The 16,209-nt window shown below is 31.3% G+C and overlaps 1 protein-coding gene across 1 annotated transcript; it reads right to left on the bottom strand.

The window, feature by feature from the left end:
• Positions 1–6,106: 6,106 nt before the first annotated feature.
• On the bottom strand, positions 6,107–10,615 carry LOC125822924 (BTB/POZ domain-containing protein NPY3). The gene is made up of 5 exons (XM_049502386.1): positions 10,462–10,615; positions 9,694–10,127; positions 8,757–8,826; positions 7,115–8,290; positions 6,107–6,933 (listed from the first exon to the last, which is right to left on the bottom strand). The coding sequence occupies exons 2-5, from the start codon at positions 9,753–9,755 to the stop codon at positions 6,355–6,357; spliced, it is 1,887 nt and encodes a 628-aa protein (XP_049358343.1). The 5' UTR covers positions 9,756–10,127; positions 10,462–10,615; the 3' UTR covers positions 6,107–6,354.
• Positions 10,616–16,209: the final 5,594 nt, after the last annotated feature.

Below are 16,209 nucleotides of genomic sequence, written 5' to 3'. Positions count from 1 at the left end.
TCATGAAGCTTTTAGGCTACTTTTTATATATGGTTGCCTTTAATTTGCTTGGTGATCACTATTTTTTTGTGTTCGATCGAGTGTTAGTTGTCATTATGGATAAGTCAATTTCAGACAATATAATCTACCTAAAAACTTTAGCCTAATGCATTACCATTTTGGTAGTAGACAACTGGATTTATCGAGTTAATGATGGAATTTTATGGAAAAAAATTTATTATGTATGAGGCACAACTAATACTAGTTGTATGAGGTATTATTTTATTAATATTAAATTTTGACTTGTGCGGGACCCATTTTTTTTTCTTTTCATTTTGACAGTTTATCTTTCTTACTTTTCACTTTTCTTCTTTTTCTCATTTTTGTTCTTTCCAAAATCTAATTTAAACCAATTTAATTACTCCTTTGGTTTGTATAAATTAAAGTAATTTTTTTTATTATTTATTTTAATAGAAAATATTTTTTAAAATTATTATTTTTATCATTAAATAACTACATACAATATTAATAATTAAATTTTAAATTTCAAAATATTATTAATAAAACTAGAGTTATGTGCATATATCAAACACTTGTTACTAAATTACACATTAAATATTTAGAAGTTATAAACATAGAAAGCATGGTTATGATTATTATTAGGTGTTTGACTATAGAATTCATATATTTTTTAACTATATTGAAATCTATGCCGTTAGAGTTGAAAATAGAGTTATGTTTTATTTTTACAAAAAAAAATATTCAAAATAATGTTCATAATATATATAAATACAATTTCAAAAGTGAAAGTGAGTTGAAAAACACATTATACGAACATGTTTTCCAAATTTAAAATATACCTTCGAAAAGGTTGTGTTTTAAATTTTCATGGTCAAAAATCAATTTTTAAATAAAGTGAAAAATTATTTTATAAATATTTTTTTAAGCTTAAATGGGTCCTAAAAGTAGAAGTTAAAAAAAGACATGAAATATGAAGACAATTTTTTTTAAAGTACAATAAATGAAAAATGAGAGAAAAAGAAATAAAAATAATTTTAGTGGTCCATTTTCATGACATAAATGACCATTCAAATAATTAACTTGATTTTTTTTATGCTAAAAGCCTTTAATTATAGGGACCTTAATTAAATAATACTGAAAATTATAATTTGGAAAATATATTCTATAAGACAAATAAGTATAAGAATAATAATTATTTTTATTCGTATAAACTGAAGGAGAAGTTAAACTAATTTTAAAATAAAAAAAAAACATAAAACGAGAGAAATGAAGAAAGAGAAGAAGAATAAAAAAGAGAAACAAAAGGGCAGGAAGGAAAATAAAGTATGGGCCCATGAATCAGAATATAATTTTAATTTAATCCCTCATACAACTAGTACTAGTTGTGCCTTATCCATAATAATTTTTTTCAGTTTTAGGCAAAGATATACCTGGCATACTACAACGATTGCTCCATGTCAATGAAAAATCATTTAATTAAAGAGGAAAATAGTTTTCAAATAATAACATCGACCTTTCTCACCCAACTTGATACGCCTTAATTAAAGAAGGTAATGTCTAGCACAAGCCTTATTTGTTAGAATAATTAAGAAGACGTCTTCTAGTTTTTGGGGTACACAAAATCTGTTGAGACAATCTTAGAGATGAGGGTGATTGACTTGGAATTATTTAATGCGGGGTATACCTTTATAATTTGATACTTTATGTTTCGGACTCTATTGATCCCTGTCCAAACAAATTTACTTAGGTTATGTATCAATATAACCCAAAGCCACATAATTTTTGCCTGGCTCGCTTCTTCGCTTCAATTTCATCAATAATCAAAACCAAAATAAGTACAAAAATAATAATGAATCACTAGTTTTGTTGATATTTATTTACTTTCAAAGTACAATATTATAATTCTCTTGTCTGTATCATTAGGGTAAAAAGATAACGAATTAGGCAAGCTTTGACCGGGGCAATGAGAAAGTAATTAGGTCCTAATCATAATTAATTACATACTAATTTTTTAAAAAAAAAGTAGCTGCAATTGCCCAACATTGTACCAAATTCACACCTGGCTCGATCTTCGATAGTTGATTTAGGTAAAGTGGGAGAAAAGCAGCATTAATTTTTACTACACATTTAGATAAGTCAAGTTTTGTCGGCCTTAATTGCTTTTACTACTACTAATTAGTCAAAGATGATTAAAAATAAATTTCGTTACTAATCTCTCATTATTGATTTGTACTGGTTTTCTTTTGTAGATCCATTGTCCTGGAAGGTCCCACGGGTGGTGGGTGTTGTTTAAGCCCATTTGGTTACGCTGTCCATCAGATTAGACATGAGAAGCGATTAACTAGTATGTGATGTTTAGACTCCGAATTTACTAACTCTGTCGATCGATCCCCACAGATTTCGTTTGATCGCAAGAACACATGGAATCCTCTTTTTACGCGAAGTGTCGCAATGATAAAGTATGCAAAATCATAATTGATATATATGGAGTGATTGGGGAAGTAATACGTAACTGTGAAGTGAAAGCTCAATAATCTGAAAAAAGCCATGTGTGAATTTTGTCTTTGTGGTTGATATTATGACAAGAACTGAGGATTTAAACAAGAGAAATTCAGAGGCAAAATCATTGAAAAAGAGAACATTCTAATGTGAAAACAAAATAGCATAATGGAATGTCGGTAGGCGAAGGATACTTCCATTTGCTACGTTTTGTTTTTTTTTAGAAAACGTCATTTCTCGTGTGTGTGGTCAAGTACGGTCTGGGCCTGAATATTTAGGCCTCACTTTGTGGGGGCCCAACTTGGATTCTGTGGCCCATCTCAATATTTCCCCCACTATATTTTTACAAATCTTTCTCTTTATTTTGTTTTTCATACTTATATCGAAGCTTGACTAATTAATTTTCACACCCTCGTAGGACACAATTTGAGGAGAAGCGTTCCTTACCAAAGATTTTTCTATGTTCAAGGATCAAACCTGAAATCTTTAATTAATAAAAGAGCAGTACCATCCGTTGTACTAGTGATATACTATCTTTTTGTCCTTGTGTGTGCATTCACCTGGGAAATAGTATACTAGTATAAATTTAGTTAGTAAAGTAGTGGTACTTGCTAAATAATAGAGGAATATTTTTGTACGAAATTATTAGAAGGTCGAGACATTTGAGTTTGACAACTCTTTCTAGTATTTTGTATAACAATTATAATTGTAGGAATTTTAAAATATAATTCACTTCTATTATTTATGGGGGTGACAAATGGTTAGTATTTTGTATAACTGTTATAATTGTCAGAACTTCAAAATATAATTCACTTTTATTATTTAGGGTAGTGACAGATAGTCAATTTGGATTTAATTTGAACGGATTAAAATGATATGAATTAATAGATAAGATATTTTCAATTTCGCCCAAAGGTTATTTCGATTGAGATTGACTAGACCAACATGAGTTAAACATAAGGTCATAACTCAATCGTGCATTTTTTCAATTTTTTGTTTATTTATCATTTTACTATGAAGCAAAACAAAAAAATATAATCATTATTCAATCTTGAAAATAATTGATAAAATTTCTCATTTATTAATTTGAGCTATATATTTAGCCTAAATCAATCAATTTTTGAATGAGCTGAATTAGATAGATCAAAATGGACTAAAGTTAATAATTAAATGCATGAATCATTAACCTGCCGAAACTTAAACCAATCTAGTAGGTCATTTGTTTTTTGAATAAATTATAGGAACCACATATTATAACTACTAAATAACATCATATCCCTTCTAGTTTTCTATTTATCAAAAATCCCTTAAAAATGATGTTAGCGGGATACATAGCGTTGTGCACGGGATACATTAGGTTTGATACATTCCACATAGCGAGATACATAGCGTTGTGCACATGATACATTAGGTTTGATACATTCCACATAGCGGGATACATAGCGTTGTGCACGGGATACATGTCGGATACATAGCGTTGTGCACAGAATACATGTGGGATACATAGGTAAATAAGGGATTTTTGAAAATTTTGAAATAAGTAGGGATAAATGGATATTAAGGTAAGTAAAGGAGTGTAGTTAAGTAATTTATCCTTTTTTTATAGACTAATTTTTCCGCCCTACTTCTATTGTATAGTAGCAACTTCAAAAATATTATCAATTCGAAATCTTATAATTTATTGAATGAACTATAAGAAATCTTATAATTGATTGCACTCCCCCACCTCCCATTTCAGTCTACTAAAACTACTCTTTGTAAAAAAAATGTATATATGAACAAAATGAATTCAGAAAACGAAGATTATTGTGTACTTTTGTGTACTTATGGAACGTCATTTAAAAAAGTAGCATAAACCACAATTTTCAGCAAAATAAGACTGTTTAAGAAAGCAACATAAAAGAAAGATTTGTTTGAATGGAAATAGCAATAACCAATAATGTCAAATAAGAAAATAAGATAAGAGGGAACAGATATATCTAGCACATCACGATAATACATCAAATAATTATGAAAATAAAGTTCGACCTAAATAAAGGGTAATCAATAACAATTATGAATGTTAAATACTAGACACTTTGAGCGAATATAGGTGGGACAAATTTTTTTGGGCATAAATTGGCTTAAGATGAGCTAAATAATGAGTGATAGCCGAACTTATCAACTTCCTACCTTTTTTAATTATTATTTTCTTATAAATTATTTAATCACATAATAAAACTTTTTATCATTATGATTATTATGACTATTAGACTATACATAACATGTTACACAGTTAAAAAAAGACTTTAATTAATATTTTGTCAAGGTTATTGTTTAGTTGAGCTATATATGTAAGCCAATTAACTTAACCTGTTGAAATGAACAGATCAAAATGAGCAATTAAATAATACAATAGGAGGGTCTTTAACTCACCCAAACTTACACAAATTAATATAAGTTCATATTTTTGTATCGTAATATTTCACAAGCTATGCTCATAGATAACTTCAGTTTCTAAAGAACTTGTGCCTCATTAGGCATCGATTGAAAAAGACAATTTTAAGAGCAAAAAATTTGAAAGTCAAAACGTGCAATTTCATGTTAGACTAATGTTGCAACATAACCAAGATTATGAGAAGGCACATACCTTCGTTTACACTCTCCACCCATTTTTCGGTCCAATTCCTGGATAAATTATACATATACTGAACGAACCTAACACTATGTAAGAACTTGAAAATGAATCATTCAATGATGAGTTGTATAGAGAACATAAAGGAAAACCTTGGTCTACTTTAATTCCATTTAAAGATGGATAGGAATTACTGGAATTAGCATGATTGAAATAATCATCATTATTGGTAGACTACTGTATTTTAGTTTACTAATGGTTGATGAACCATTGACTGCTACTGTCATTCAACAGTTAAGCCCAAAACTTAACCAGAAATACTAGCCCAACGGTATACCCATAAGAAAAAGGGAGCTAAATTGGTGGCCCAACAGTACAACACAAAGTATTTTAGGAATAGAAGAATTAACCTAAATAGTCGTGCACTCTTTTCTCTTAGAATTAAATATCCAGCGGATATATAATATGTGTATATTAGTGCATAATTTATGTATACTAGCTAGAAAAAAATAAGGGAATGTAACTGACAACTGTGTAAAGACGAAAAAAATGAAAGAACTTAGCTCCATCTTTATCTACCTAAACTATTATGATATTTTATTAATTAGATATATGTATTATGTAAATAGTTGTATATGTAATTTGAATTTCTTTGATAATCAACATTGCTTCTTGTCACCTTTTTGTATGATTAATTCATGCTATACATGTAATATTACTTGCTTCAAAATGTAAGTTTGTTATCCACTACAAATACTGAATGCATAAAGCAACAGAACAAAACATTTTAATGTTCCTGCATGCCTTTGTCCTTGACTATGCTACATTGGCCATGATCACCCATAGTTGTTTCAATTAATTCCACCAGATTTATCTAATCACCTGCATAAGAAACATAAGGAATGCAAGTCCAAACAATTTGGTTCACACATTTTGATACATAAATGACTTTGCTTGTTTCAGTCTTGTGAAAAGAGAGCCTAAAACAAAGGTGGTGGTCACATATATTTCTCTTGGGAAACAATTGAATACAACAGAAAAAACTATCAAAGCTTAGAGGATCCAATTCAGTCCCAAGCTGATCTAACCTTCCAAATACATTCTTCAAAATACTCAAAAATTATAGGAGGAACTACTTCCAAGGGTTAGCGGCAGACGTAGCTTCTTCCAATCCTAGCATCAAACAAGGGGTGAAACTTTTACTTAAATCTTAGGAGAAATTGGTTAATCTGCAACTAACATTAAGACAGGGAATGCCTCCTACTTCTTGATGGAGTGGACTTTGATTCCCCAGCATTGGAAGAACCGGGGCTTTCTGATGTATCAGAGCTGCTGTTCTCGCTTAGTCTATCTTTGTTGGACCACAATTTTGAAAAGAGTTTCTTGGACATGATTAAGCCCTTCGCTTTGCCACCAATAACTTTTTCCACACTCATTTTTATGTCTATTGAATTAGTATCATTGCAACCAGCTTCTTTGTCCCTCAACCTTAGAGTAGCAAGCTCCCCTTTCAAAGCTTTAAGTTCCTCAGCAGTAGGCACAGCATCCCAGTCCTCGTCTGTGTTTGTTGTGGCAGATCTTGAGCTCCCATGGGATTCCCCTGGAAGCGAAGACTTGATTGTTCCAGCTAGGTCAGGGGTGCTGCCACCACCAGATGATGTTGTTGCTCTGGCTTGCTCAAAGAACAGAACTTGTACAACTACTCTCAACGGAAGGCGCTCATTCTGCACAGCATGCATGCAGGCCTCAGCTGATAGCTTCCGGCAGTCCATTAGTTTACAAATTCTTTTCCTTTCGCTCTTGGTGATTCCTGGATGTTCCTGTCAAAAAGAAATGATCATTCAGAGTCCATCAAGATAAAACAGTCACACAAATATGCCAATGCGGAGCCTCAAGGACACGATAGAGGCTTTTACTAATTAATACAATTTTCCCCGAGTATCTAGAACTTACAGAGTATAAAACGTATTGGTTGAAAAAAGAAAATTGCAATAAGGATACCTTGAGATACATGTCAATAGCACGGTAAATTCCATCATGGGAAGGTCTAGGGAAGCCAGACACCATTTCAGCAAGATTGACAAATTTCACCAAAGGTAGATTTGGATCTCGAGAAACTTCCGCAAGGTAACCATCAATCACCCTTGCCACCTTGACTTTGGAAGAGTCTGATGCAAATGCAGGGTACATCTCCTGAAATTCATTATCTTCGGGAAAATCACTCCGACCGCTCCTTTTCTGCAGCATGAACTGCTGAACAAGTTCATGTACCGTGTCAACATCATATGTAGTAGTTTCATTAGCTGGTGCCCGAAGAAGGAGGTCAGCTACTGATGCCTCATCAAGATGCTGGCCAATCCTCCTCTTCAGTTCACTTTGTACTGTTTCTTCACATTCCAAAGAAACAGACGTCTGTAACAATCTGATCAAGAAACTACATGAAACACTATGTTTCTCTGTGGGCAACAGAGAAGTAATCATATCAACCAAGTACTGATACTTAACAGGATCACTTCCTGGGATTTTACCCTTGCTGAATCCCGGTAGCCTTCTATAGGCATATGCTCTCAATGCCTCACCTATTACTTCTGGAGACATTCCTCCCTTTGTTTTTATTGTTGTTATTACCCGTTTATACAAGTCAATATGAAGTTCAGAAAGGTCCTCAACCCACCAGTCTCTTGGAACATACTGTTGCTTTTGCACACCATTCCATAGTGGATCACTTCCATTTTCTGATGGAAGCTTTTTGCGGTTATATGTATATGACCAGTCCACCTTTGAGGTGTCAATGTAAGCTTTAGACGCAACAGAGTCCAGACAATGACTAACGATCTTTAATTCCTCAGACCAGGGAAGAAAAGCTTTTGTTGTTTGGAGAACAATGATTGAATCTTTCCAGCTCCGGAAGATGCTAGATGTAAGAAAAACCTCAAGCTTGTAGATAATGTTACCTTTCTCAACAGTTTCATACATTTCCAGGTATTCCGCGGCACAACGAGCCGCAACCACATTATACGCATTCAGAGTAACCGTCATACCATAACAGAACTTTGCGCATATTTCAAAAGCTGCAGGTCCACCAGGTATATCGTCGATGTTGATTTCATCATTGTTTTCCTCGTTTGTATTAGCTGTCAACTTCTGTAAACGAAAACTCTTGGACAGAAGGGGGAACTGGAGAAAGTATAATCCTATCAGTATTAACAAGTAATGTATCGAATGGATAAGATAGTAAGCAGACAACAATATGAACTTGAGTACGGTTCACATCTATCTGCATGTGAACTACTGATAAAATGAATGATTAGGCTCTCTCATTGAGAGTAATCCCTTCATAGCTAGGCTATCCTTTTGAATAACCAGCAGTAAGCAGGAGCCAAGATGAAATCGATGAAATTTTTTTTTACTGCAATATCAGGCTGATGTATGTTAAAAGTTGTACCTTGATCAATTTTGTCTTTTAACCACTTCGATAATTGGTGGACATGTCTAACGCTAACAGGATAAGTAATTTACTCTTTTAGTAGTATTTCTGGAGTAATCAGGTCAATCAATATCTAAGATTGTGTTTCAAAATTACAATTTTAGTTTAACAAGCAGAAAAAAGAGTAACAAATATGGCTTGAGATGGAGAGCATACCTTGTGGAGATAAAATTTTACATCTCCAACATTGATGACCATATCTGTTGCCAATTCAGTTGCTACATACCTGAATAGGAAGTCCATACATCATATTCATGATGAAACCATTTCAAACGATGGTAACTCAAAAAATATACACATCGCTATCACATTACGTATCAAAAAAAAATGCAACTAAAAAGTCGAGATGATACACCCCACCATAGTGCACATAACTAATATGTAGTAGCTGGACTGGAAAATGGAAGTTTTCCCTGCCGAAACAAAGGACAAACTGAGATCAGCCATCACTGAAAACCAGCTTTGTCGAGGTACTGTAAATGGTATATGATCTAAGTGCTTGTAAGAAGGTTTTGTGAATAGGCTTAAAGGAGAGAGGAAGGATGTCAGTTCTCATGAGTGAAAAAAAATTTAAAGAGAAATTTCATTGGAACTAGAGAATATGTTCCTCCGTTAACCAAGCTATTTAAACTGAGGTAGCAGGGAGGGGGTTGCTTCTGGACAAACACCACATGAGATAAAGCTTTTGGCATCAATGAAGCTATGTTATGAACCAATCTTTTAAAGTGTAGTTCATAGATGAGAAAAAGGAAACTTATACACTCTACTCCTTCCTCATTGGGACAATTCTACTTTTTTATTTTATTTCATGTAGTGAGAAAATGATGCTATGGATGTCATTTGGTAGTTGAGCAATTTTTGAAGTAAAAAAATGCTATTCCCAAACTTACAAAATAGGGTGAAGCAAATTAGTTTTTCAGATACTTCACAAGCTTAAAGAAACAGTCCACAGCAACTTAATGAGTAGAAATTATGAGCAGCACAAGGTCTCACTATAAAAATATACATAAGACATATATGAACGATAAAGAAATACCTATATAGAATGACAAGAAAAATAAACTAAATTCACAAAGATGATTGAACTATTGACCTGATATTATCTCCTTTTGTCTGAAATTGATCAGGCTTGGATCCAAGTTTCATAAACTTCATCTTTACGCTCTCAAAGTATGGATTCACCAACAGTATCTCAATTCTAAACTTGCAGTAATTAAGAGAACAATGCCAAGGAAAGGAAAGAGCAACCTGGAAGTACCTATACTTCCAAACTTGACAAGATTTAAAGAAGGAGAGATTTGGCTTCTTTATTGGTTCTTGTTGTAAGCTCAACTACAAACAACCACAAAAGTCCAGTCCAAGATATACAACCCAACCGACTCAATACCTCAAAATATGCAAATTTAAGCTCTCAAAACCAGAGGCCACATGCTCACCACTTAGACCACCGCCCTTCCTCTAATTGTTTATTTAAACAACAACTTCCTCTACTCAAATAGTCTTCTCTCACCAATGAAGTTAAAGGACCTGTAATAACAAAGAAACATCATGTAAGATATGTTTTCAAGAACACAACCACCAAAAATTGTCGACAAGAATCATCAATTGGGTCTAGAAGGTCGCATATATGTGAACAAACAGGCACAAATACCCAAAAAATTGTTCTGAACTTGAAAGGAAAACGAAACAAAATTTGCCTCAAACAGAGCATCACATCGAACATATCACTTAACACACAAATCAAACTGAAAACGTGCCACAAAGAAAATCACAAATACACCAAATCCATACATTCTTGAAAAATGCAAGAACCCAACCAACAAAAATTAGAAGAAGAAATTAAGAACCCAATTCAACATACATTTTTTCAGATACTGAAGAAAGAAGCAAAGAGCAATGAAAAAAATTTGATGGGAAGGCAAAGGCTAATGAAGGATGTAAATACAGTGTAAAAGCACTAGAGAAAGCAGAACAACTTTGAGGTACAAATCCAAGAAGACATTCCAAAGGACAAAAAACCCACTATGAACAATCAGAGAAAGAAGCCAACAAGAACACAAAAACCAACCAAGAAAAAGATGACTTGTCCCTAATCTTTGCCAGCCACCAAAGCAACACTCTGTATTCACAAAAAGCCAATCTCAGAATGTTCCCAAAATAAAACTTAGATATCAATCTATCTCTTTAGAATCAGCACCGCCGTCCCCACCACCATTACCCTCTTTTCCTTTTTCTCTCCACCCAAAAAAAATAAATCAGTACAGATTATCAAGAAAACAAACTACTCCCTTAATTCCTCTATTTACCTCCTCTTTTTTTTTTTAATCTTTTTAGATGAAACTGGAAAGTGGGGTTGGCTTCTTTTTTTCGCAAATAAAGTTGTAAAGAATCATCATCCTCCAAACTCTAATTATATCCTTTCTCTCTGTTTTAAGCACTGATACAGTGATACGCACGCCAATCTGACATAGTCGACTTTTTTGCCAACACTTTCCCAATTAAACAAATCTTTCTTTTACCCGTATTGTTTTAGCATTAAGATAATGACCACTCCATTTTTTCCTCTCCTACTTTTATAACAGTGCTTTCCATCTCATTTCTTCTCAATTGAATCAACAATGAATTTTTTAATTTTCTTGTTTTGTTTTCTATAGCCTTGCCCTTTGGCGAGTTGAAATATTGCTTACAAAAATTGTAAGGTTGGAGTTATAATTGTTGAGCACCAAAGCGTAGGTAATCTCAACCACCACCACCACTCAACAGCAACTAAGTTATACCATATAAGTTGAAGAGGGTAGAGTTTACGCATATCTTATTACTATATTTGAAGGATTCTAAAATGATCTGTTACATAAAATGAAAAGCTACACAAAATGGAAGTTCGTTAATGCTATATAGTTAAATTCTTGAAGTGTGTAGTGTAAATACGAAATCAGATTCGTTGACATTAATGGATAGGAGAAATTTAAACTGTTGCCTTTGAATCTACTAAGTTTGAAATTAACGTATCATTATTTGACTAATAGACCGTTGCAGTAATTTGAGTGCAAACTCGTTCACACGATTGTCATAAAATCGAACTCTGTAAAATGAATTAAAGGGTTAATTGACAGGGACACTGTTACATAAAATACATTAAAAAAGTAAATTTTGCTAGTGTATGAGTTAGTGATGGAATAAAAAGTTTCACTTGAAGAATCAAAAGAAGTTCAACATCTAACGTGTATATATATATAAGAGATAAATTTAATTATATAAAAATAATCTTTTTTCTTTAAAGAGGTTCGGATGAATCCTCAATTTTACATGACTCCACACTGATATGAGTTAAGAAGTAGTCCATAATGTGGGTGGCACATGGGTAACTAAAGGCTTCTAACTTTGGAGCAAGGAATGCGCCTCTATTAGATCATTAGACTTTGCCTTTGCTTTTAAATTTAAGTATACTTTGTTTTTGTTTTTTTCTCTATGTCAATTAGTTTCACGAGTAATCTATTATTTTTCATCAAAATAGGTATAGAATGGATTTATCCACTTAGATTTAGATAAATAAATAAAATATTTGATATTGTGTGTAGTTGCTAATAATTAAACTTAATAATCTTATCTAAAATTTGATAATAGTAAGATAATAAATTATAAATATTTGAAGTTATCATCTATTAATTTTGCATTTATGTAATGAGCTACTTAGTAGTGACAAACTACTTATTAGCGTCACTTGTTGCTCTCAAGAGCCAAATAAGTTGATCCTCAATAAACTTTTGTAGTCATTTTGATATGAGTTTTGATAAATATTGAGTATAGCATAAGTACTTTTTGTGCAATAAATTAAAATAAGTCAACAAATGTAACTCTAAAATTTGATTAAATGGACCCTCAATAAACTAAAAGTTCCAAAGAATGATATTTTAATGTTTTATACGTATATATGTATGGCATGGAGTTGTCCAATCAATAAAATGGGCATCCCTTATGGACAAAATGTGACCACATTCCTTTTTCTATTATCCCAAAAAAAAAAAAGTATTTTGTTTTCAATTTTTCGTCTCGAAACCTCTCACATGCCCATGTCCCAAACTCCAAGCACCTCTTCTTCCAATGTCACCAAAAATAAAATTACTTAGGAGTAATATTTTCTTCTGACATGCCATATTCTTTGCTTTTTACACTTTCCTATGATAATGCTCCATTGCTAAATTTAAATTCTAACATCGTGTGAGGAATCTCTTTGCCAAACTCTTTCTTTTATTCTTACGCCATGTAGACATCAAAATTTTATGAGTGAGTTCGATCTTATTAGAATTTTTAAAAGTTATTTTATTCTAAATTTATTTTATATTTATAAAAAGGGATATATATTCTTTTTAAGAGAAAAGGAAATGTAAACATACGTTTCTAGAGATTAAATACATTGCAAAGAGGTTCAAATAATTATATATTTATTCAATAAATACGTTACTAACATTTCTTGAAGCATAAAGAAAATTTATAGAGAAGAATCACTGAAGGAACAAAATAATACTCACAAATATTCATCAATAAAATGATTCGTCATAGTTTATTTGTAATAATAACAATTTATTTTGCAAACAAGTATATATTCCTCCATTCCATTTTACTTCTCATATATTTTTGGTCATTCTTTAAAAATATATATTTTTTTTAAAAATTAATTAAATATATTTTTTTATCTCAATTTAATTTTACTTTCTTTTTCATCACATTAACTTTCCCCCATATTTATTGAGTAAATATACATATGACAATTAATAATTAATTTTTAAAAAATAACAACTACATAATTTAAATAAGAGGGAATATAAATCTTCTTCAGTTTTATTTATATTTTATTAATTATACAGTGGTTATTATAGTTTTGCATTAATAAGATATAGGCAAAGATAATTTATTTAAGGTGACACAGATTTTAGAGGCAATCTTGATAAAGATATATCCACCACATTTGGTCGGATGTCTCTAAAGATTTTCCTTTTGTTTTCTTGCAATCACACACACGACTGCCATTTAATTTCATTTTATTTATGTCTTCTTCCTTCATTGGGAAATACACTGCTTTTATTTCTTCTTTTTTGGATTTTATGATATTTGATACTATTATTTTCTTTCCAAATCCAATGGAGGAGAAATAATAACGAAACATCTTAATAGATGAAATACAGAATTATGTATGTGTGTACATATATATACATATTGACAAGCAGTAGTGAAAATAGTTTCAGCTCTTTTTTGTCAATCACCTTCTTTGATAGTCGTATCACTACAGAATCTATTAATGATTTTTCTAACTTGAATTTCATTCAATGTCAATTGTTCGTATTTCATTCTTTTCATAGCTATATATATATGTTTGTACCTAAATCACCCCCGATTATTCAATCATTTGATAACCAAAATCTCATCTCGAATTCAAAGAATCATTATAAAAGTTCATAAAGTTCAAATATTTTCTTGAAATATATTACATTTAGTGGAATGTGATATTTAGTCGGATTCATACTATACGACATTTTATTTCAGTGAAATATTACTCAATGAGATTGTTGTAAAAGACCAAAAAAAGCATTTAAATTAATTTTACGTACGACCCCATGATATTTTAATTTTTATCTACTATAAGAGCAATGATGAAGGCTAGTGAGTTCAAAAGTCGGATTGAGTTTAAGCAGAATAGGAAAATGATGAAGCTCACATGCATCCTTATTATATACTCTTAATCATAGTATTAATTAATTACGCATCATCACCATTTTATATACTTGTAAATTATTGCTAATAGGATCTTTTTAGAAGCAAAACGAGATTGGTTCAATGAATATGCAGGAATTAGGCAGCCTTCTTCATCAACTTTTTAAGGATCAACAGCAAAACACAGATTTACGGGGCATTTATCAATAAACTGGAAAAGAGTGCTTTTCCATAAGTCAAACAATGTTCCTAAGACCAAATTAACAAATCCAAATTAAAACTGCTGGTACAAGGAATATTGCCCATCTTTCGCTCCTAAAAAATCACTATTATCCTATGATAGCGTAATTTTATTTTTTAACTAACCCCACTAAATAAGCGTTATATTCGATTGTAACTTCGACCTAACCCAATCCAACCCCTCCTCACGTTATAGACAGAATATTGATATTACCTGACACGAAAAAGAATAAGGGAAGATGCTCGATCGACACTAATTGTCGAAGTAAAGAATCGGACGAATGATGTATAAACACATGCGTAATCGCTCACTTTATGTTGTACTATTTACTTTTTCTAGTTGAAGAATTTTCTTTAATTGAGAATTTGTTTTCTATATTATATTCTTATTTAGCTATCATAATTTTAGGTTTTACACTTATTAAGAAGCTAGATAAGTTTATCATTATATTTTTTCTTGAAATCAAAATAAATTAATTTGTTTTAAGGAAAACTTTCAAGACTAATAACTCTCAAGGATAAAATAAGAAAAATATTGTTATTTATAAATTGATTTTGTAAAATGAGAAATATCTAAAAAAAAATATATATTTTTAATAAGAAGTACATGACGAGAGTAGTAATTATAGTAGTAATTTGTTTTGTGTATTCCTCATAAAGGTGCACATGCATAAGATGGAAAAGACCAACGGCTAGTACAAGCACAATATCTTTTATTAATTAATGTAGGTACAGCTTAAAAAGTTGATCAGACTATATAAGAGTGGTTTAAAAAGATGAGTGCCTGCGTTTTTTAGGTGAAATTTGCATTACATATATGTAAAAGCTACCGCCAATCCGCAATCACTTGCATGTTTTCCCAAAGTACATCAAATTTCTTTCCCTATCAATCTTATAGGGTTGCTTATGGAGTTTGGGCAGTTCCCCACTCATTTTCCGTTCACTTTTCCTTACACATTTTTAAAATATATTTTTAAATAGTATGAATTTTGATTAATATTTTAAAATATATTTTTTCATAATGCTAATATGAGAAAAATTACAACTTAAAATTTTCGAACATCTAAAATTTAAAATATTGAATCTTATTCATTTTAACTTAAAAAATTAGAGAAAAATCGAAATAAAATTAAACAAACAGAATACATATTTATAAAAGAATTATAAGCCTATACTCCGTAGGAAGTTAGGTATGGACCGCCCTATAACTATTAGGACTATATATATATATGTATATCTTTTTTCCCTTATTCATCTGTGGTCCTAAATAAACATACAAGTGGTATATATATATATACACACACTCCTGCAACACTAATCGAAACTTTTGGACTTTAGTTGAGGTAGCTGAATCCAAAAAATTAATTAGGTTAAAACATTCTGTAGAGGAATATATATAGCTCATGTTAAGATAAAAGAATTACCTTGTTCGATGCTTGCCATAAAAAATATAAAAACAATACTAATTAATAAGTTATTTATAAATGCAGACGGTGTATATCATTAAGTTTTTTTGTTTGGAAATTATTCATTAATCAATGATACCATAATATATATATAAAACTGGGATTGGGGAATCAGAAAGAAGTCACAGTCTGTGTGAGAAACTCTTCGAGCGGATCAAGCTCTTCTTTTCTTCCTTTATTACGAGATCCGGAAG

Source organism: Solanum verrucosum, unplaced genomic scaffold (assembly GCF_900185275.1).
Source record: "Solanum verrucosum unplaced genomic scaffold, falcon-dt-bn FXZP01000103.1, whole genome shotgun sequence".
NCBI classification, from domain to species: domain Eukaryota; kingdom Viridiplantae; phylum Streptophyta; class Magnoliopsida; order Solanales; family Solanaceae; genus Solanum; species Solanum verrucosum.
The sequence above is the reverse complement of the archived record's forward strand: the minus strand, read 5'-3'. Positions and strand labels throughout refer to the sequence as shown.